We start from the raw sequence: 15,804 nt of genomic DNA, 5'->3' as shown, positions 1-15,804 counted from the left end.
ACATGCTTTATGATGGTGATTTTTAAAAAATGAATTTTGAAAACAACTCAAAGGACAAGAAAGTTCACTTTTTAATCCAACCTTTATCATTTTTGACAAATTCCAGATACATAAAGTAAAATGGACCAAAAGAAAACTGAACTTTACTCTGTTTCTAATCGATATTACAATTCTCTAGTCGAGCTGAAAAACAGGAAAGCATCAAAGACTCAAACAATATTTGAAATACAAAATTATCAGCTAATTTCACTGCATTGACTGAACAGTACCATCACTCCTGCTACTGACACAAGGATCAAACACATGATTGCTGATCCCCAAATACTCCCATTAAGTCTCCCACTGGATCCAATCCATGCACTCTGTAATTCTGCTAAACCCTGTGACGTGTCATGAGCTAGGTCTGTACGGCTGTGGATGCATCAGATATGTTAAGAAAAACTGAGATATGCTTCAAATATGCTGAGAAAACAAAAACTGAATGCATCGCTTTATCAGAAGAGAAACAATAATAAAAAGGTAAGAACTGTGGTAAGAATACCACAAACCTGAAGAGACACATTAAGGCTCATCACAAAGAAACTGAGGTAGGTAAACGTCTCCGTGGAAACGTCAAGCTGTTTTTTTTTTTAAGCTATATTAAGCCAACTAGTAAGATGATGTGTTACAGCTGTTTTATAGCCAAACCAAACTCATTAAGACAGTTTTCATTGAGTAAAACAACACTAGAATAGATAAAGTTTTTATTGACTAAGATGCCCAACAGTCAACTAAAACTTGACTTAAAACAGGATGAGATTAACTAAATACGATAAAAAACTAACAAGGACTAAGAATAAAAATAAAATTAAAAAATAAAGCTGACAAACTGAACACCTGTCGACTGGACGAGCGACTAGTTTGTTCAAGAAACAAATTAACTTTGTTGAAAAGAACCTCTATTGTGTTTTTTAGACATTGACACCTGGAGGTCGATAATACAGATTAAAACAATGAAACAAACTGCTTCTCTCTGTGTATCTGGGACAGGAGGAGTGTGATGGAAAATAACCTCCTTGGTTAGTTTCATTCAACTGTTCACCCAGTTCATACCAGTCAAACACGCTCCAGTCCGCTCTGGTGAATGGAACTGGAATGAGTTGAAGTCAGTCAGTCAGATTTCTGTTACTTGCATAGTCTTTCATCATTAACAGAGCTGGATTAACAGTATCATAGTAGCTGTTGTCCTCTGATGTCCAGTAACGAGCTTTATTTACTTCTGTAAGGATTGTTTTTGTCTTCCAGTGCTGCTGAAGTGCGAACACTCTTCACATTTGGTGTGTGTGAAGGAACAGGACAGCTGTCAGCGTTGTGAATACGTGAGCGCACACGTTCCAACCGTCCTCGTCCGTGTCACAGTCCGCTGAGCCTTTGTGCTCAGGTGATCCTCTCCCGTCGTCATCCTTGATGATGATGATGAAGGCCGACCGCTGCCTGTGGCAAAGAGAAGGAGCGCGGCTGCGTAGAGGAAACTCTCCGGCACCTTGATGCATGGATCCATTCTGGCTTCCCTTCCACTTTCAGGAGGGTCCTCGTGGTCCGCAGCACTTGGTAGGAACCTTTCCACCTGGAAGACAGAAACACTTTATCTAGTGATTTCACAAACTCAAAGTCTCCTGGTTTAGAAGGATGGATAGCCTCCTTTCCCGGCTCCTGCAGCAACCTGTATATGAAACTTTCTCAAAATGTTGGTTATGGTTAGCACATAGTCGACCATAGACTCTTCTGTCCATACCAGGGTAGCACGGTGAGATGTCAGCGGCAGGCTCACACCTGTGGACGTTCAGGAGATCTTCACATGAGCACTTCATGTGGACTTAACCCCGTTGTTCTGTTAGGTGTGCATCTGATGGAGTACAGCACCAACGGCAAAGGTTCTGGCTACTTTAAATCATTTGCATGGTTTTAGGCAACTTTTGTCCTGTCCTGAGCTCTGGGGATGATAAGGAACATGCAACTTCCAATCTATTCCTACACTTTGCTCAGCTGCTGGAAAGCTTTACATGTGAAAGAGTTCTCTCTATCACTGTTAATTCCCTTTGGAATTATTTCTTTCATTAGACATTTTATCACTGTTGCTGTCTCTTCTCTTCTTGTGGGAAACACTTTAATCGATTTTGAGAACTGATCTACAACAATCAGAAGACGCTTATATCCCTGACTTGGAGGTAAAGTCTATTTGCATATTTACCAACGGTCCTGATGTTGGCGGTAGATGGTCATGTCTTACTGTTTAGTTACATTTGTTGTTTTGTAGGCATACTGTGCATCTCTATTGGGTTCAGCTCACATGATCCATCCAACTTTTCCCTACATGTGTGCGACCTGGGCTAACACATCAGGGTGGAGCCACAAGCCGGACTCTGTGTACAACCCTTGTTTTCCAACGTTTTCTGACAACCGTCAGCGCAGGATTGGGCACCCGCGACATCATGTAGTGAGGCGAGTGGCAAAAGAACAGGAGGTTGTAAGGATGCACATTGAAGTACAACAGAGGATGGGTTAAGCGTGGCTTGTTTGGCAGCACTGTCTTCTAACATGTTACCATTAGAAACAGAATCAGTACTACCTGTGTGTGCAGAGTATTTTACAATAGCCAAGTGAAAGGACAAGAACAGCTTTCAATAGATTAGATATGAGAGCTGACATGTGCCTCTACTACACCTGCTTCAGCGGCAACGGCGTAACCAGGAAGATATTGAGTGTCTGAGGGACGCATTACTGATCCATCACAAAAGAAAATCAAATCATAATTTGGAACAGGGCTTTGCATTAAACCAATCAATGTCTTGTAGTCATGTGTAAGTAGCTCATCGTCCATATGAATCAATGGGAGCATAGTAGCTGGATTTTAAGGTGGGGCTCTATAAACTGAAATGGCAGAGCTGAACAGAATGATCGCTTCATAGCCTGACCTACGTGCAGCAGTCATGTTCAAAATGTGCAATACAGCATGTGGAACAAAAGCTACTAGCTGTCGCTGCAACAGCTGGTAAGCACGCTGGCATCCCCTGCACTACAGGAGGCAGCCTAGAAGAATAGAAAGCCACTGGACGATAATGAGAGACATGTTTCTGAACCAAGATGCCCGAGGTGAAGCCGTTAGACTCACACACATACAGATGCAAAGGCGTATTGTTGTCTGGCAAACCCATGGCTGGTGCTGATGTGAGAGCAGTTTTCAAGTCTCTGATAGCAGATGTCATGCTTTCAGTCCACTGAGTGGGTTCAGGGGCAGAGTCCAGAGTCCACTGCAGTGTAACCATGGATCCAATGCCTGCAGTAATTCATCATGCCCAAGAAGGAGCACATCTTCACTTATGTGGAGGAGGCACTGCTGACAGCAGTTTAACTGTCTGGTGAGAGGAGGCGGCGACCATTTTCCCCCAAGTAGTTGACTCTCTGCTGACATAACTTCAGTGGTGATGCTCGGTGTCGTTTTTTTGAACTGTGCACCTTAGAAGGAGAACAGAGTCTCTTTAGCAGGCTTCTTCAGAGCGGCAAGCCATCAGATCATCAGCATAGTGGAGCTACGTACTAACACCAGAGAGCACAAGGTCATCAAGGTCCCTCTTTACCCCAGCAGCATATATAGAAAGGGACTCCAGGAGTCCTTGAGGTGCCCTTGTGAATGTGTATTGCTGACCCTCAAAAGTGAAAGCAAAAAAGGTTTTGGCTTTCAGGGTGCAGTGATATTCAGAAAAAAGCTGAAAATTGGAATTTGAAGGCAATGAGGCCAAAATGGAGTTAATATCAGGTACAATGGGTTTGGCTGCATCAGTTGAGTTCACTGCTTTAAGGTCTTGCATGAAGCGTCATTCTCCAGGTCTGCTGGCTTTAGGAATGGGGAGAATGGGTGTATTACAAGGATATGAAGTAGGTACCAATACACCCTTTTCTAGAAGAAAATTAATTACAGGTTTAATGCCTTTAATTGCTTCTTCAGGTAGATGGTATTGCTTTATTCGTGGCAAAACTGCATTTGGTATCAGTGTTACTTTGTGAAGAGCTGAGACTACAAAGCCTACAAGGATTTTATTCAAAGCCCATAAAGATGCAGATACCTCTGCTAACTCTAAGGAAGGCTGAAATTGCAAGTTAGGAGTATAGACTATATAACATAAGTGGACGTAGCCACCATGACATCACCCATCACCTCCTGGCTACACCGTGCAAAGTCGCTGCTAACAAAGTTAGCTTTCAGAATATGATTGTGGAAACTATAGCTAATCTTAGGAGCTAATTGCATACATGTCCACATTTGGCAAATGTTACATAAAAGAGGACTAACCTTGTAACGTTATTGTAGATTAAGTTATTGTGTGTAAGTTAACAATAAACTGTGTGTAACCACTTATGGTAAAACATACTCTCACATTGTGTTTTAAAATTAGTTCTTCAAATCTGAGGATACGTTGCCCAACTTAGTGAGTGTTAACAGCGACAGCAAAATACAAAATGGGGTTTGTCAATGTCGTCAATTTACGTTGGCTAACTATTAGCTATAAGTTTCCTGTAGATTTCAATTCATTTACCATAATGGAACAATAACATCATTACAGTTTTGCTAACTGTTGTTGCTGGACGTGCTGTTCGTTCAAGAGCCAGCAGATGGAAATTTGCTCATTTCACTAAGTTAACGTTACACCAGAGAACACTGTTATTGATTAATGTGTATTCTCCCAGTTAAATGAATGAAGTCCAGTTCATGTGAGTGTGCGTTAATATTAACATTCTTTGGTTTTGTGTTTATATGCTTTTTTTTTCCAGGTCCTTTTCATTGTTGATGACGGGCATCATCATCATCATCTATTGGAAAGATTCTTTCTCCTTATAGAAAAAGTGAAGTTACTGAGTGCTGGGAACCATCATGGCATGAGCACCCACACAATGCCACAGACATGAGAAATAGTTACTTTTCTATGACTATTTAATGTAAAACAGTACAGCAGACTGTTCTTTACAACTAAGCCGAGGGGATAATGTATTTTCAGATAACTGTGTGGAGCTCATCTAATAATCTAATAAGAGTACTTTTTCCTCTATAGGCTACAATATGGACACATTCCACACTATTAAAATGTTTTTTTCCCATCCAGCCTCAGTGTGGATCATTGGGGACAGCTACATCAAACGTCAACCTCATCGCAGCAATGAAGGAGGATCCGCATCACCACCACCTGCAGTATACAGACATGAAGATCATCCTGTCTGGCATCACCCAGAGATGCAGGTGGAAGGATGGTGCCAATCCAGGGAAGACCGACAAGGCTCGCAGGTTTGAGGACAGTGTTATGGCCACATACGTTCATTGTTTAAGTGGCAGCTTTGTACATCACCCTCACATAAAGTTTGACACTCCTGCGATGGAGTTCATTTCACCACCAGGGGAAATGACAGCCCGACTTCAGCAACAGTGAAATATTCATGTCTGACAGTTTGTTCACTGTTGAAGTTGAGCCTTAATGGATTTTTTAAGCCCAAACATAGCCCGCAATGTCATGCCTTATGTGATGAGTGTTATTTTTGTTAATATAGGTTCTCTTTTCTTATTATTTAAAACTCTTGGCCATAACACTGTCCAACGATTCCCTTACCATCCCAGTCTTACCACCATGGTCTTCGACACTCTGCCCCCATGTCAGACATAGCTGTAACAAATTGTAAATACTTTAAAACGTTAGAGTTCATAGTTCTCAGTTATTATAGTTGATATCGGTGTGCTGTTCCAAGAGCATCACTTATTTATAGAGCTTGTTACTGGAGCAAATTCACATTCAAAGACTGAGTCAGGTTTTTGTCCCTTTCATGACGACTTCACATGAACTGTTCACATGATTAGACTTCAGAGCAGCTTCTTCCACCAAGCTGTGAGCCTGCTACACATGAACTGTCTGCAACACCAGGACTCATGATCAATAATGGCTCTTGGACTTTTTGCACCTTACCTCCATTACTTATGGACTGCTGCGATTGCTTTTACAGACAACCTACAGACTGTTGCACCATGCTCATGTTAACTGTTAAGGCAGCTTTTATTCCTTCAACCAGGCTTTGCACTTTACTCACTGAGTGTACAGACTGCTGCTCCAAGCACTCTTAAGCTATATATGAACTATTACTTTTATGTGGTTTCCATTTTTACTGTAATTTATACTTGTTACTAAAATTTATGTTGCGTTGTACCTCTTTCATTATGCAAACTTGTTCTGTGAGTTAAGTTCACCTTTACCTTCATCCACAGCTGTATTTTTTTATTTTTTAAAGTATTTACAGTTGATTGCAATTTTCTCACTTTATTATGTAATTCATCCATTTATTACATTCTTTTATACATCTTTCCAGTGTTGTTGATGGATAGTAAAACTGTTGAAATTAATGCAGTTTTTGATGTAAAAGGTATTTATGAAGCTCTTGCCCTAAATTTGTTGATAGTTTTTTTGCTCCAATTTTTTCCGGAGAACCTTTATCAGATCTTTCAAGGTCAAGAGTCTTGACTTCAGTCTCCTCGTCTGCTGACACTTCAACTTCAGCTTTTTGCGAGCTGCGACCAGCTGTTCCTGTACTGCATGTACTTTACGTTTGAGTGTTCTGGGAGACTCAGAGCCGATGTAGCTGTGATCTGTGCACACAGAGGGTTGCGGTGGTTTCGTGCAGAGATAGCTATGATCATGCGTAATTGTTTGAGAGTCTTGGCTTGTGGTATGCTCAGTTCTGTCACCAGAGACGACCTCATCAGCATCAGTTTTGACCATAACTGTGTTTTCAGGACAGATACTGATCTCATCATCAGGCTCTTCCTTCACAGTGATGATGTTATATTCAGCAGAAAGATCGCCAACACTATCTCTGTTGTCCATTTCAGTATCGGCCTCATTATCAAACACAGAGCACAAAGATGTGATAGGTTCTCGCCAGTCATAATGAGCAATAAATCCAGGTGCAGAACATGAAGGGACAGTAGTAGAAACTGAACAGTCACTTACCTTCATAGTCATACTTACCGACTTGATCCGTGTGGCCTTGGTAGTTTCTTTCTTTTTCAACAAATAAGGTGGAAAGTTGAAAATGGTCGGCACAGCGGTGTCCTTCAGCCTCCTCTTGCCCTAATGGTCAACACAGAAAACATCAGTAGGCAGATTGTGATACATGTGATCACTATTTATGAAGCTTTTTGTGATTTAAACCTGCAGTGCAGAACTTTTTTCTTCCCCTTCTAGCAGGGAGAGTAATTACAAAAACATTGTCAACGCATGTTTATGACATATGCCTCCTCACTGCTGTCGCTACTGGCTGTTAAACAGTGGATAATATTTTTTGAACATCACAACCCCTGTGAAAAGACTCATCTCACCATCAGAATTTGATCCATTCGGTCTGATAACATTTGGAAAGTCTAGAGAAGCCAGACGATTGAATCAGGAGGACTAAACTGGAAGTTAGGCGGCTCAGTGGGCATGTGCAGAATGTTTTCATTCGGGTAATTACTTTACAGGGATATTTGGCTTGTCTGGCCCCCCTTTTTTGGCTTCATGTGCCACTGAACAACTTTAATGGTAATGAACGGAGTCCCGCCTCCAATGCCATCTCCGGTTCTTGTTCCATGGCTTCTCCTCTGTTCAGCTCTTGCAAACCAGTCATTGCTGGTTGATGTAAAATACATCACTACCGGTGCACCAGTGCGGTGCAGTCGCCCCAAACACCAGATTTAAAAACTCTGTTTACTGTGAAATACAGAGAGATTTACCTGGCGATGAAAGGCTTAATCAGCTTTGTGTGAACTTGTTTAGCTTCGATATAGTGGACGTTCATTTATATGTAAAAGTATCACACTGCAGGTTTAAGTACAGACTTATTAAGGGTGGTTATCCTAATTCTCAAACATTTTAGACTTTAGACCAGAAAACAATAGTAACATACAAAATAGAAAGAAAACCGCAAATTTCATAACCATTTAGGCCTATATTAAAAAAAACAACTATTCCCATTAAACAGGAGCATTGAAATCATAATGACGTTACATTTGCATGTGCATCAAATTGTAGTTGTGATGAAACTGTGCTGACGTTGGTAAAAATGAAAAAGGCATCATGACAGGTGTCTGATGATTTCAGTACATGTTGTTATCCACACGTTCTGATTCATTTCTTCTGAAGAGTCACCATGTCAGGTTTTATATTTCAGCCACTTTCACCACATTAAGTAAATTCACTGTGTAATTAGAGCATAAAAATGTATCCGTCTACCTTCTTGTCTATGAAGAACTGATCCTCCTCAAAGTGATTACAGCACAGGCGTGACGAGCTCGACGGGGTCCAGTTCTTTCTCCTCACATTAATTATCCATCGCTTCAGCCTGGCGTGATCACTCAACGGAAATCTGTTGGAAAAATTAAAATGAAAGAGTTTAGATGATGACAGTTGGCACTAACCGCAGGAACCACATAACAACAAACATGACATCACAATGACATCATTTGATTGTCCAGTCTTGTCACAATATTTGGGTCGATTAAAAAGGAAACATCCAAAAAGCTGTCGCCTTCCATCTGCCTGCTGGTGAACATCAGGATCTTCTCACTAAATGTAGTAAACTCATTGGCTTATTATTCCATGATGATTAGACGTCTACACATCATACAGTAGCTACATGAACAACAGGCTGTACAACGCCACGTTACCATTGGAGAGCGCGAGAGAACAACTTTTTCTCGACTGTTTAACTTGATAGATATGACAGGTATTCAGTATATGGAACCCAGATTGGACCAAAATGTCTAGTTTGTACATCAATCTGTGTTCCATATCAGTGCTACCTAATGACAACACAGAAAGGTAAAGTTACTGTCTCGTTAACCTGAACTATCACAACGTCCACGTGGACAGTTTTATTAATTTACATTAAAGGACCACTGAGTGATCCGAGTAATGCATGCAAAGCTGGGTCGGCCATCTTGGACAGCTGGGTCAGTTTTGTTATGAAGAATTAGAGAAGATGCAACATGAACAAGCCTAGAAATGCCTTTAGCTTTCAATAAGAGGACATGAATGAGTGCGGATTTTATCGTCAGTCAGTTCACGGGGCTCCGTTCATTCCTATGAAAGTTGCTCAGTGGCACTTCCTGCTGCAAATAAACTACCCGGATGAAAACATACTGCAATGCTCTATGGGCGGCGTGCACCCATTGAGCACGCTCACTTGAGACTTCCATCAGCTGAGACGGTTAACTTCCAGTTTAGTCCTCCGGCTGACATGAACTGGGATAAAACAATTCAATCATGCAGCTCCTCTAGACTTTCTAAATGTAATCGGACCGAATTCTGATAGTGAAGCAAGTCATTTCTCAGGGGTTGTGGCCCTAAAAAGAATGTATCCACTGATTTACAGGTGTTTCTTGCACAATGTAAGCCTATGAGAAAAAGTTTTTTAGGCCCAATTGCTTCACATGACGTTGTAATTACATGTTTTGGCCACTATGTCATATTGGCGTCAAAGCCAAGCGCTCCTCTGTACGCCAAATATTTATTCCCAAAATGGCGAAGTCATGACCCACCCTACTCTGTCTCTGATTGGCTGGTACTCGGTGCCTTCGTTGGTTAGGTGTAGGCACGAGGAGTGAGATTGGTTAGAGTTAGCTTAACAATATCAGGGTAAGCCCATCAGAGGCAGAGTAGTGCGGGTCGTGACTTCGCCATTTTGGGAATAAAAAACATCGAGCAGGGTGAAAATGGCGCCAAGTGGTCATCGCCTGGAAATAACGTTAAAAATGCCCATTCAAGTCATGTATTCAACAAAAGCTAATATATTTAACAACTTGTGGTGACATAACAATCATTTCATACAGACTGCAGTACTGTGAGAGGCATAAATTAAGTCCAAATGTACGTTTTCGGTGTTCTAGTCGTCTCCCCATCCAGGCTGCAGTCTGGACCGGAGCCCTACCTCCATTTTGAAGCGTAGTGAACGTAAAGAAATCTCACGGGAACTAATGGCGGAGGGTCTTTGTCTCAGTCGGGGATGAAAGAGGGAGAAATGAACATAACACAGACATGTTTTATTCACGGCCTGAGGGTATTTATTTAGCGATCGGCGGGAAAAGTTAATCTGTACGGAACATTTACGTTAGTTTGACCCTGCGGAGCTCTTCACGAGCTCCACACGCTCATCTAAACAGTCACTTCTCATCACTTCTGGCTCCAAAAAAACAAGATGGCGACGGTCAAATGCGAAACTCAAGGCTTCAAAACAGGAGCCCACAAACCAATGATCGCGGTGGCTAAGTACATTATTTTTATACAGTCTGTGCTTACCTGTGATATAAACTGGGACAGTAATTTCTGGTAGTGACAAAAGACTTAAAACAAGATGTACTTACCGGAAAAACTGAAGATTCGACTCCTTACAGGGTCTTTTAGTACAACCGAACGCTGAGCAAGACATTTTTAGGCGTATGCAATGTTACAGTTAACTTTCGTTAACTTAAAACAGACTGCGAAAGGATCCAAAACACGGACAACGACCTCAAACCAGCTCAGCGCGATTCAAATGCAAGTTACACAGTGCAACTGATATGTATAGCGTCTTCTTCTTCGTCTTCTTCCGCTTCCTATTCTTCTTCGTGTTTATTGGCGGATCGCAAACCAACTGTAAAGGTGCATACCGCCACCTACTGTATCGGAGCCCTGACATTAGATCATCTGAATACTGATTGGTCTGTAGAAAACAAACAAACAACAACAACAACAAAATCACCCTCTTTCCTGACCCTGCCTGTATTAAATAACTTACCAACCCTGACTTTCCTGAAGTCATGCCCTGAGCTCAGTAGTGATTTTATACTATTTCTGAATGTCTCCCTCTCTGAATTATATTTACTACAATGCAGGATAATGTGTTCTATATACTGACACAGATATTATATATAACGTGGAGTGAAACCCTGCATGTCTGAATCTTAATGACCTCTCTGCGGTTTGGATATCCTCCTTTAAACAGTTTAATATGAACTGACTTCTGTATATTATCATAATGTCTCATTCCTTCTGCCAGGTGTTAATCATGGCTGCTCTAATTAATGATTTCTGTCTGACTACGTCCACTTCTTTTGACTTTTTCAAAGTGTTTGATTCTATAGAACCTGCTTTTTTGATCCAAACACTAGAAAACTTTGGGAAAAATCCCTCAATTATTTGCTTACCTTATTACGGTCATTACAAATTGAGTATGGTCCACTGTTTGTTTATTTTTGTTTACATTTATGCAGAGCCACACACAGGCGTGTAATTCATCAAAAAACAAACACTGAATGTAACTGTGTAAATAACGATAGTCTCACTTCAGAGCGGTTGTCCATAAAACTTGTAAAGTGACTGTTCACTGTCACATCTGGGTGAACTTTTCATTCATATAGGATTTGTAAACATCATTCATTCATATTTAGGCTACGTGAACACCCTCTTGGTTTGATTTGTCCGTAATCTCGGGCTTGTCAGGCTTGCAGACTTGTATATAATTTGCCATAATGTGGATATATTGTGAACTTGGTAGATGGTCCAGTAGGTGGCAGCAGTAGACAGCCTGTTGACTACAGAGTGAACTCTGCACACTAACTCCACAATCTTACACCAAAGCAGCTTAACATTATGCATCTCTTGCAAAAGCAAACAATTCTATCAAAACTCCTCAAACTTTTTTTTTTTAAAATTGTGTTTTTGTGTCAACACAAAACAACAATTGAATAAGTACATGATGTACCAACTACACACTGATAGTAGAAATGAAAAACACTTGTGTCTTTTGCTTTTTCTGTGTGCAGGACTTTAGCAGTTTAGTCATACATGTAGTAAACACACAGGTATTCAAATGCGTAAAGTATAGATGTGTATTATCAAATGTAACACACTATCAACACAACTAAGAGGAAAAAGGTTGTTGTTTTTTTTTACAAATGTTCTAACACTCCCCAAACAACAAAAGCCCCTCTTACTCTGTCAATATCGGCCTCCATTGTTGTCCAAACCAGATGTTTACCTGTGGCCGATTTATAGTGATCAAGCTCTGAGTTGTAAGTGAACTCATTGTCTAAAAGTGTTTTCACTCGTGTCAACATGGAAAGGCAAATAGTGTAGCAATGTAGAGACCAATGTGTTAATGGTTTCACAGATAGTGCTTCAAGAATCACTGTTAGTGTTTAAGCATTCAGAAAAAACTGTAATAAGCAAGAGTCTGTCTACTACTGGCACTCTATTCATTTAGCAGACTGAGTGTAAACAGCACACAAAGAAGAACAAGGAGAACAGAGGACTGTAAAACCCCATGGACTTACAAATGTAGTTTTAGATCTTGTCTAAGAACAATTAATTGTTGTTGATTGTATGTTTATGTGTGTGTACATCATATGTGTGTCTTTATGTGTTTTAGTTAGACTGTTATTCTACTGCCTTTAAGCAAAGAAATGTACCACTAGCATAATCTCATCATCCATAATAACACTATCATGTTTCGTACCATTCTGGTTGTTTCACTTTCAGAACGCTAAAGCTACCAAATCGGAATTGTAAAATTAGGAGTCATGCAATTGTGAAATTGGAAATACTTAAATTAATGGAGTAACTATATTCAAGAACTGTACCCGCCTGTCTGTGGACAGGAGGGGACTGACTCTGCTCCCCCAGACAGCTCTGCAACCTCTGGGATTGGCCAGGTTGCACCTTCTGGGCGGGCAGACCCAAACCTTAAAACAGTATCTTATCTGAGACTCTAGGCTGTTTTTAGGGTGCTCTTTTGGGCTGCTTGTTGCTTTTTGCTGGTTCTTGCTTTTGACTTTGGCTTCTTGCTTTCTGCCATGCTCTGTTTATCAGGTCTCTCATACCAACTACACAGTAGATAACTCTGCATCATGCATTCAACTCATTCACTAGCCATAGCCTTGTGTACCAGTTTCCTTCTTGTGTCTTGTCTGTAAAATGTTGTAGTGTTTATTACTTGTAGCTGTAGTATTAGTGATAAATGTGTATGTAACTAAAGTGGACTTGTTTGTGTTTTCTTGTGTTTGCATCTCAGTCATTTAACCTTAAAAGAACTATACCCTTGCAAAATCATTATTAAGATTAATAACAATTGTAATTCTAATTGAACAACAACAAGGACGACTATGTCCCTATTAATATACCTACATCAATATGAGTCACTGGACGAATAATTTCATGTTGGAGTTGTGCACAATAATAACTCATAATTCCCCCATAAAAATCATAAAAATATTTGAGTGCACAAATTCCTACACATTCGACACAGTCGCTCATGATGTTTTAATATCAAAACTCTTTAAATTTATCTTCTCATCTAGAGCACTGGCATGGATGTCTTCATATTTATCCAATAGGATACAATGTTGGTGACTCATTGTCCCGTAACATGAAGAAAGGATCACACATTTGCTTGATCAATCATGTCTGAGTCTAAATGTAAACAAGACAAAAGGCATGTTTTTCTCTAAGACTATGGTACAACCTCCTAACGCTGATATTCTAATCAAAGGTGAAAAACTCGACATAGTTACTGATTTTAAATATCTTGGTGTGACACTGGATCCAAATATGAACTTTAAGAAACATGTTTAAAAAAAAAACAGTTAAAACCATAAAGTACAACTTAGCACATTTTAGACATATTAGAAACTGTCTCTCTTTGAACGCTGCAGATATTCATGCAGCTATGATTCTTTCCCATTTGTCTTATTGCATCACATGTTGGGGGCAGGCTGGAGAAACAGCCATAAAACCTCTTGAGTCCTTAAACAAACAAACTATAAAAACTCTGGACAAAAAGCCAACGCATCTCCATCACTATAGGATACTGGAGAAATACAATTTACTGAACTTTGTTAATTTTAGATTATTCTCAGATTTGTGCCTATAACATGTTAAATGGTTTGTCCTCCTCCACGATGTGACTTTATGTTCACTCGCTCAGTAAGTTCTATTAGATCCTCCAGAATCTCCTCTATACAAGATTGGACCATTTCATCACACTGCATCTGGACAGTCAGCTTTCTCTGTGAAGCCACAACTCAGTGGAACATTTACCTGATGATATGAAGAGTTGCAGTTCCATCAGTACGTTCAAAAGCAATTTAAAAATCTGCTAAAACTACTCAGCTCTGTAACCACTGACTCTGAATTTCATCTCATGGTCTCATGAACACAAATAATCTATTAATTCGACAAGCTTACATTATTAATTTCTAGTTGACATTGTGGGTGTATGTGATGTGTTATTGTGTGTAGCTTTGTCTTTTGTATTATGTGTCCTGTGTGTTTTTTGCTTTGTACTGTAAACTAACTCTGGTACAGTACATCAAATGGTAATATTTATGTTTAACACTGTATATGGTCCCAATAAATACATAAATAAATACATAAATAAATAAAATCATAAGGGAAACCCACACGCCAGTCCCGATGGAGGAGCTCTGGAGGAACACTGCCAGGAGATTCCAGAAAAATTCAGGTGGCAGCTGAAGGGATTTATCCTGACACTAAACAATTCATGAATTCAGACAACAGGTGTCTGGCTATGGTGAAGCCTCTAGTTAGACTAAACTCCACTGTGTGTTCTTGTCAGAGACTGAACCAGTCACAGACCAGTCCCAGAGCGCCGTTCTGCTGATGATGGATACATCTGGGACGTCCATTTGTGAAAAAGATTAAGATTAAGATTCAGATTTTGTACTGACCCTGCCCAGGATGAGCTTCAGTTCATCTTGTTTACTGGAAGGAATTTAACAGCTTACAGAGTATAATTCCACCCTAAATCATTAGAAATGACAGTTGTATGTCATACAAGCCTCTTGATTCATGCTCTCTCTCACTCTAGGAAGCTAGATTTTCCCCTCCCTCTCTGGTTTGATTTTCCAGTTTAAATATGAACAATAAACTATCAAGGCTTCAATTCAATTCAATTCAGTTTTATTTATATAGCGCCAAATCACAACAAGTCATCTCAGGGCACTTTTCACATGGAGCAGGTCTAGACCGAACTCTTTAATTTATAGAGACCCAACAGTTCCTCCACTTGGCGACAGCGGCTCAGAGACACACAGACACAGAGAAGCAGAACATCGTCTCTTTGTGTCTTCGACAGACAGTGTTTTCTTGTTCAGCTGCAGGGGAAGGATTAGCAACAAAAAGAGGGAATCTGGCACTAAAGTTATTAACTTTGAAAGATATTGAAGCTTCCTGTTAGCTTCAATAAACTTTTAAATACATTTTTGTACAGAAGAATCACTGTGGATTTTGTTCCCCGTCACTTCCATTGTAAGTGCATTAGTGCAGTGACTGTTCAGAACAGCAGATTGCTTATTATATCTTGAGAACCACATATATGTGTATCAAGTGCATTGAAAGCAAAACCTTTACTGACTGCACATGTGAAACTGAACAGATCAATAATACATCCTCAGATACAATATTAGGAATTTGCCTTCATGTTACAACAGAAAGAACAAGAAGCACCACAAAGGTCAAGCAATCATAAATAATCTAAAACGGACATTTACTAAATATAATGTGTAAAATCTCTTCTAATGTTCACAGTATAAAGAATATGTTGTTGTATATTTGTTGAAGTTATAATATCAGCATAATTTATTTATTTTTGGCCATTTTTTGGATGTTTTCAATGAAAATACTGTTAATATTTCTACGTAAATTAATTATTACCTGCTATTACTGGTAATTATGATTCAGAAAAGTCAGATTTGAA

General features: G+C 39.9%; 1 protein-coding gene across 2 annotated transcripts; it reads right to left on the bottom strand.

Moving 5' to 3' along the window:
• Positions 1–63: 63 nt before the first annotated feature.
• Positions 64–10,656, bottom strand: LOC122976100 (THAP domain-containing protein 5-like). Of its 2 annotated transcripts, XM_044344400.1 has the most exons (4): positions 10,415–10,652; positions 8,286–8,418; positions 7,044–7,145; positions 64–1,606 (listed from the first exon to the last, which is right to left on the bottom strand). In XM_044344400.1, exons 1-4 carry the CDS (start codon positions 10,477–10,479, stop codon positions 1,343–1,345), a joined length of 564 nt encoding a protein of 187 aa, XP_044200335.1. In that variant the 5' UTR covers positions 10,480–10,652; the 3' UTR covers positions 64–1,342. The 2 variants fall into 2 exon arrangements, with proteins under 2 accessions (XP_044200335.1, XP_044200334.1); XM_044344399.1 differs by having other exon boundaries at positions 64–7,145; positions 10,415–10,656.
• Positions 10,657–15,804: the final 5,148 nt, after the last annotated feature.

Source organism: Thunnus albacares, chromosome 24 (assembly GCF_914725855.1).
Source record: "Thunnus albacares chromosome 24, fThuAlb1.1, whole genome shotgun sequence".
Taxonomy (NCBI): Eukaryota; Metazoa; Chordata; class Actinopteri; order Scombriformes; family Scombridae; genus Thunnus; species Thunnus albacares.
This window is presented reverse-complemented; position numbering and strand designations above follow the sequence as displayed.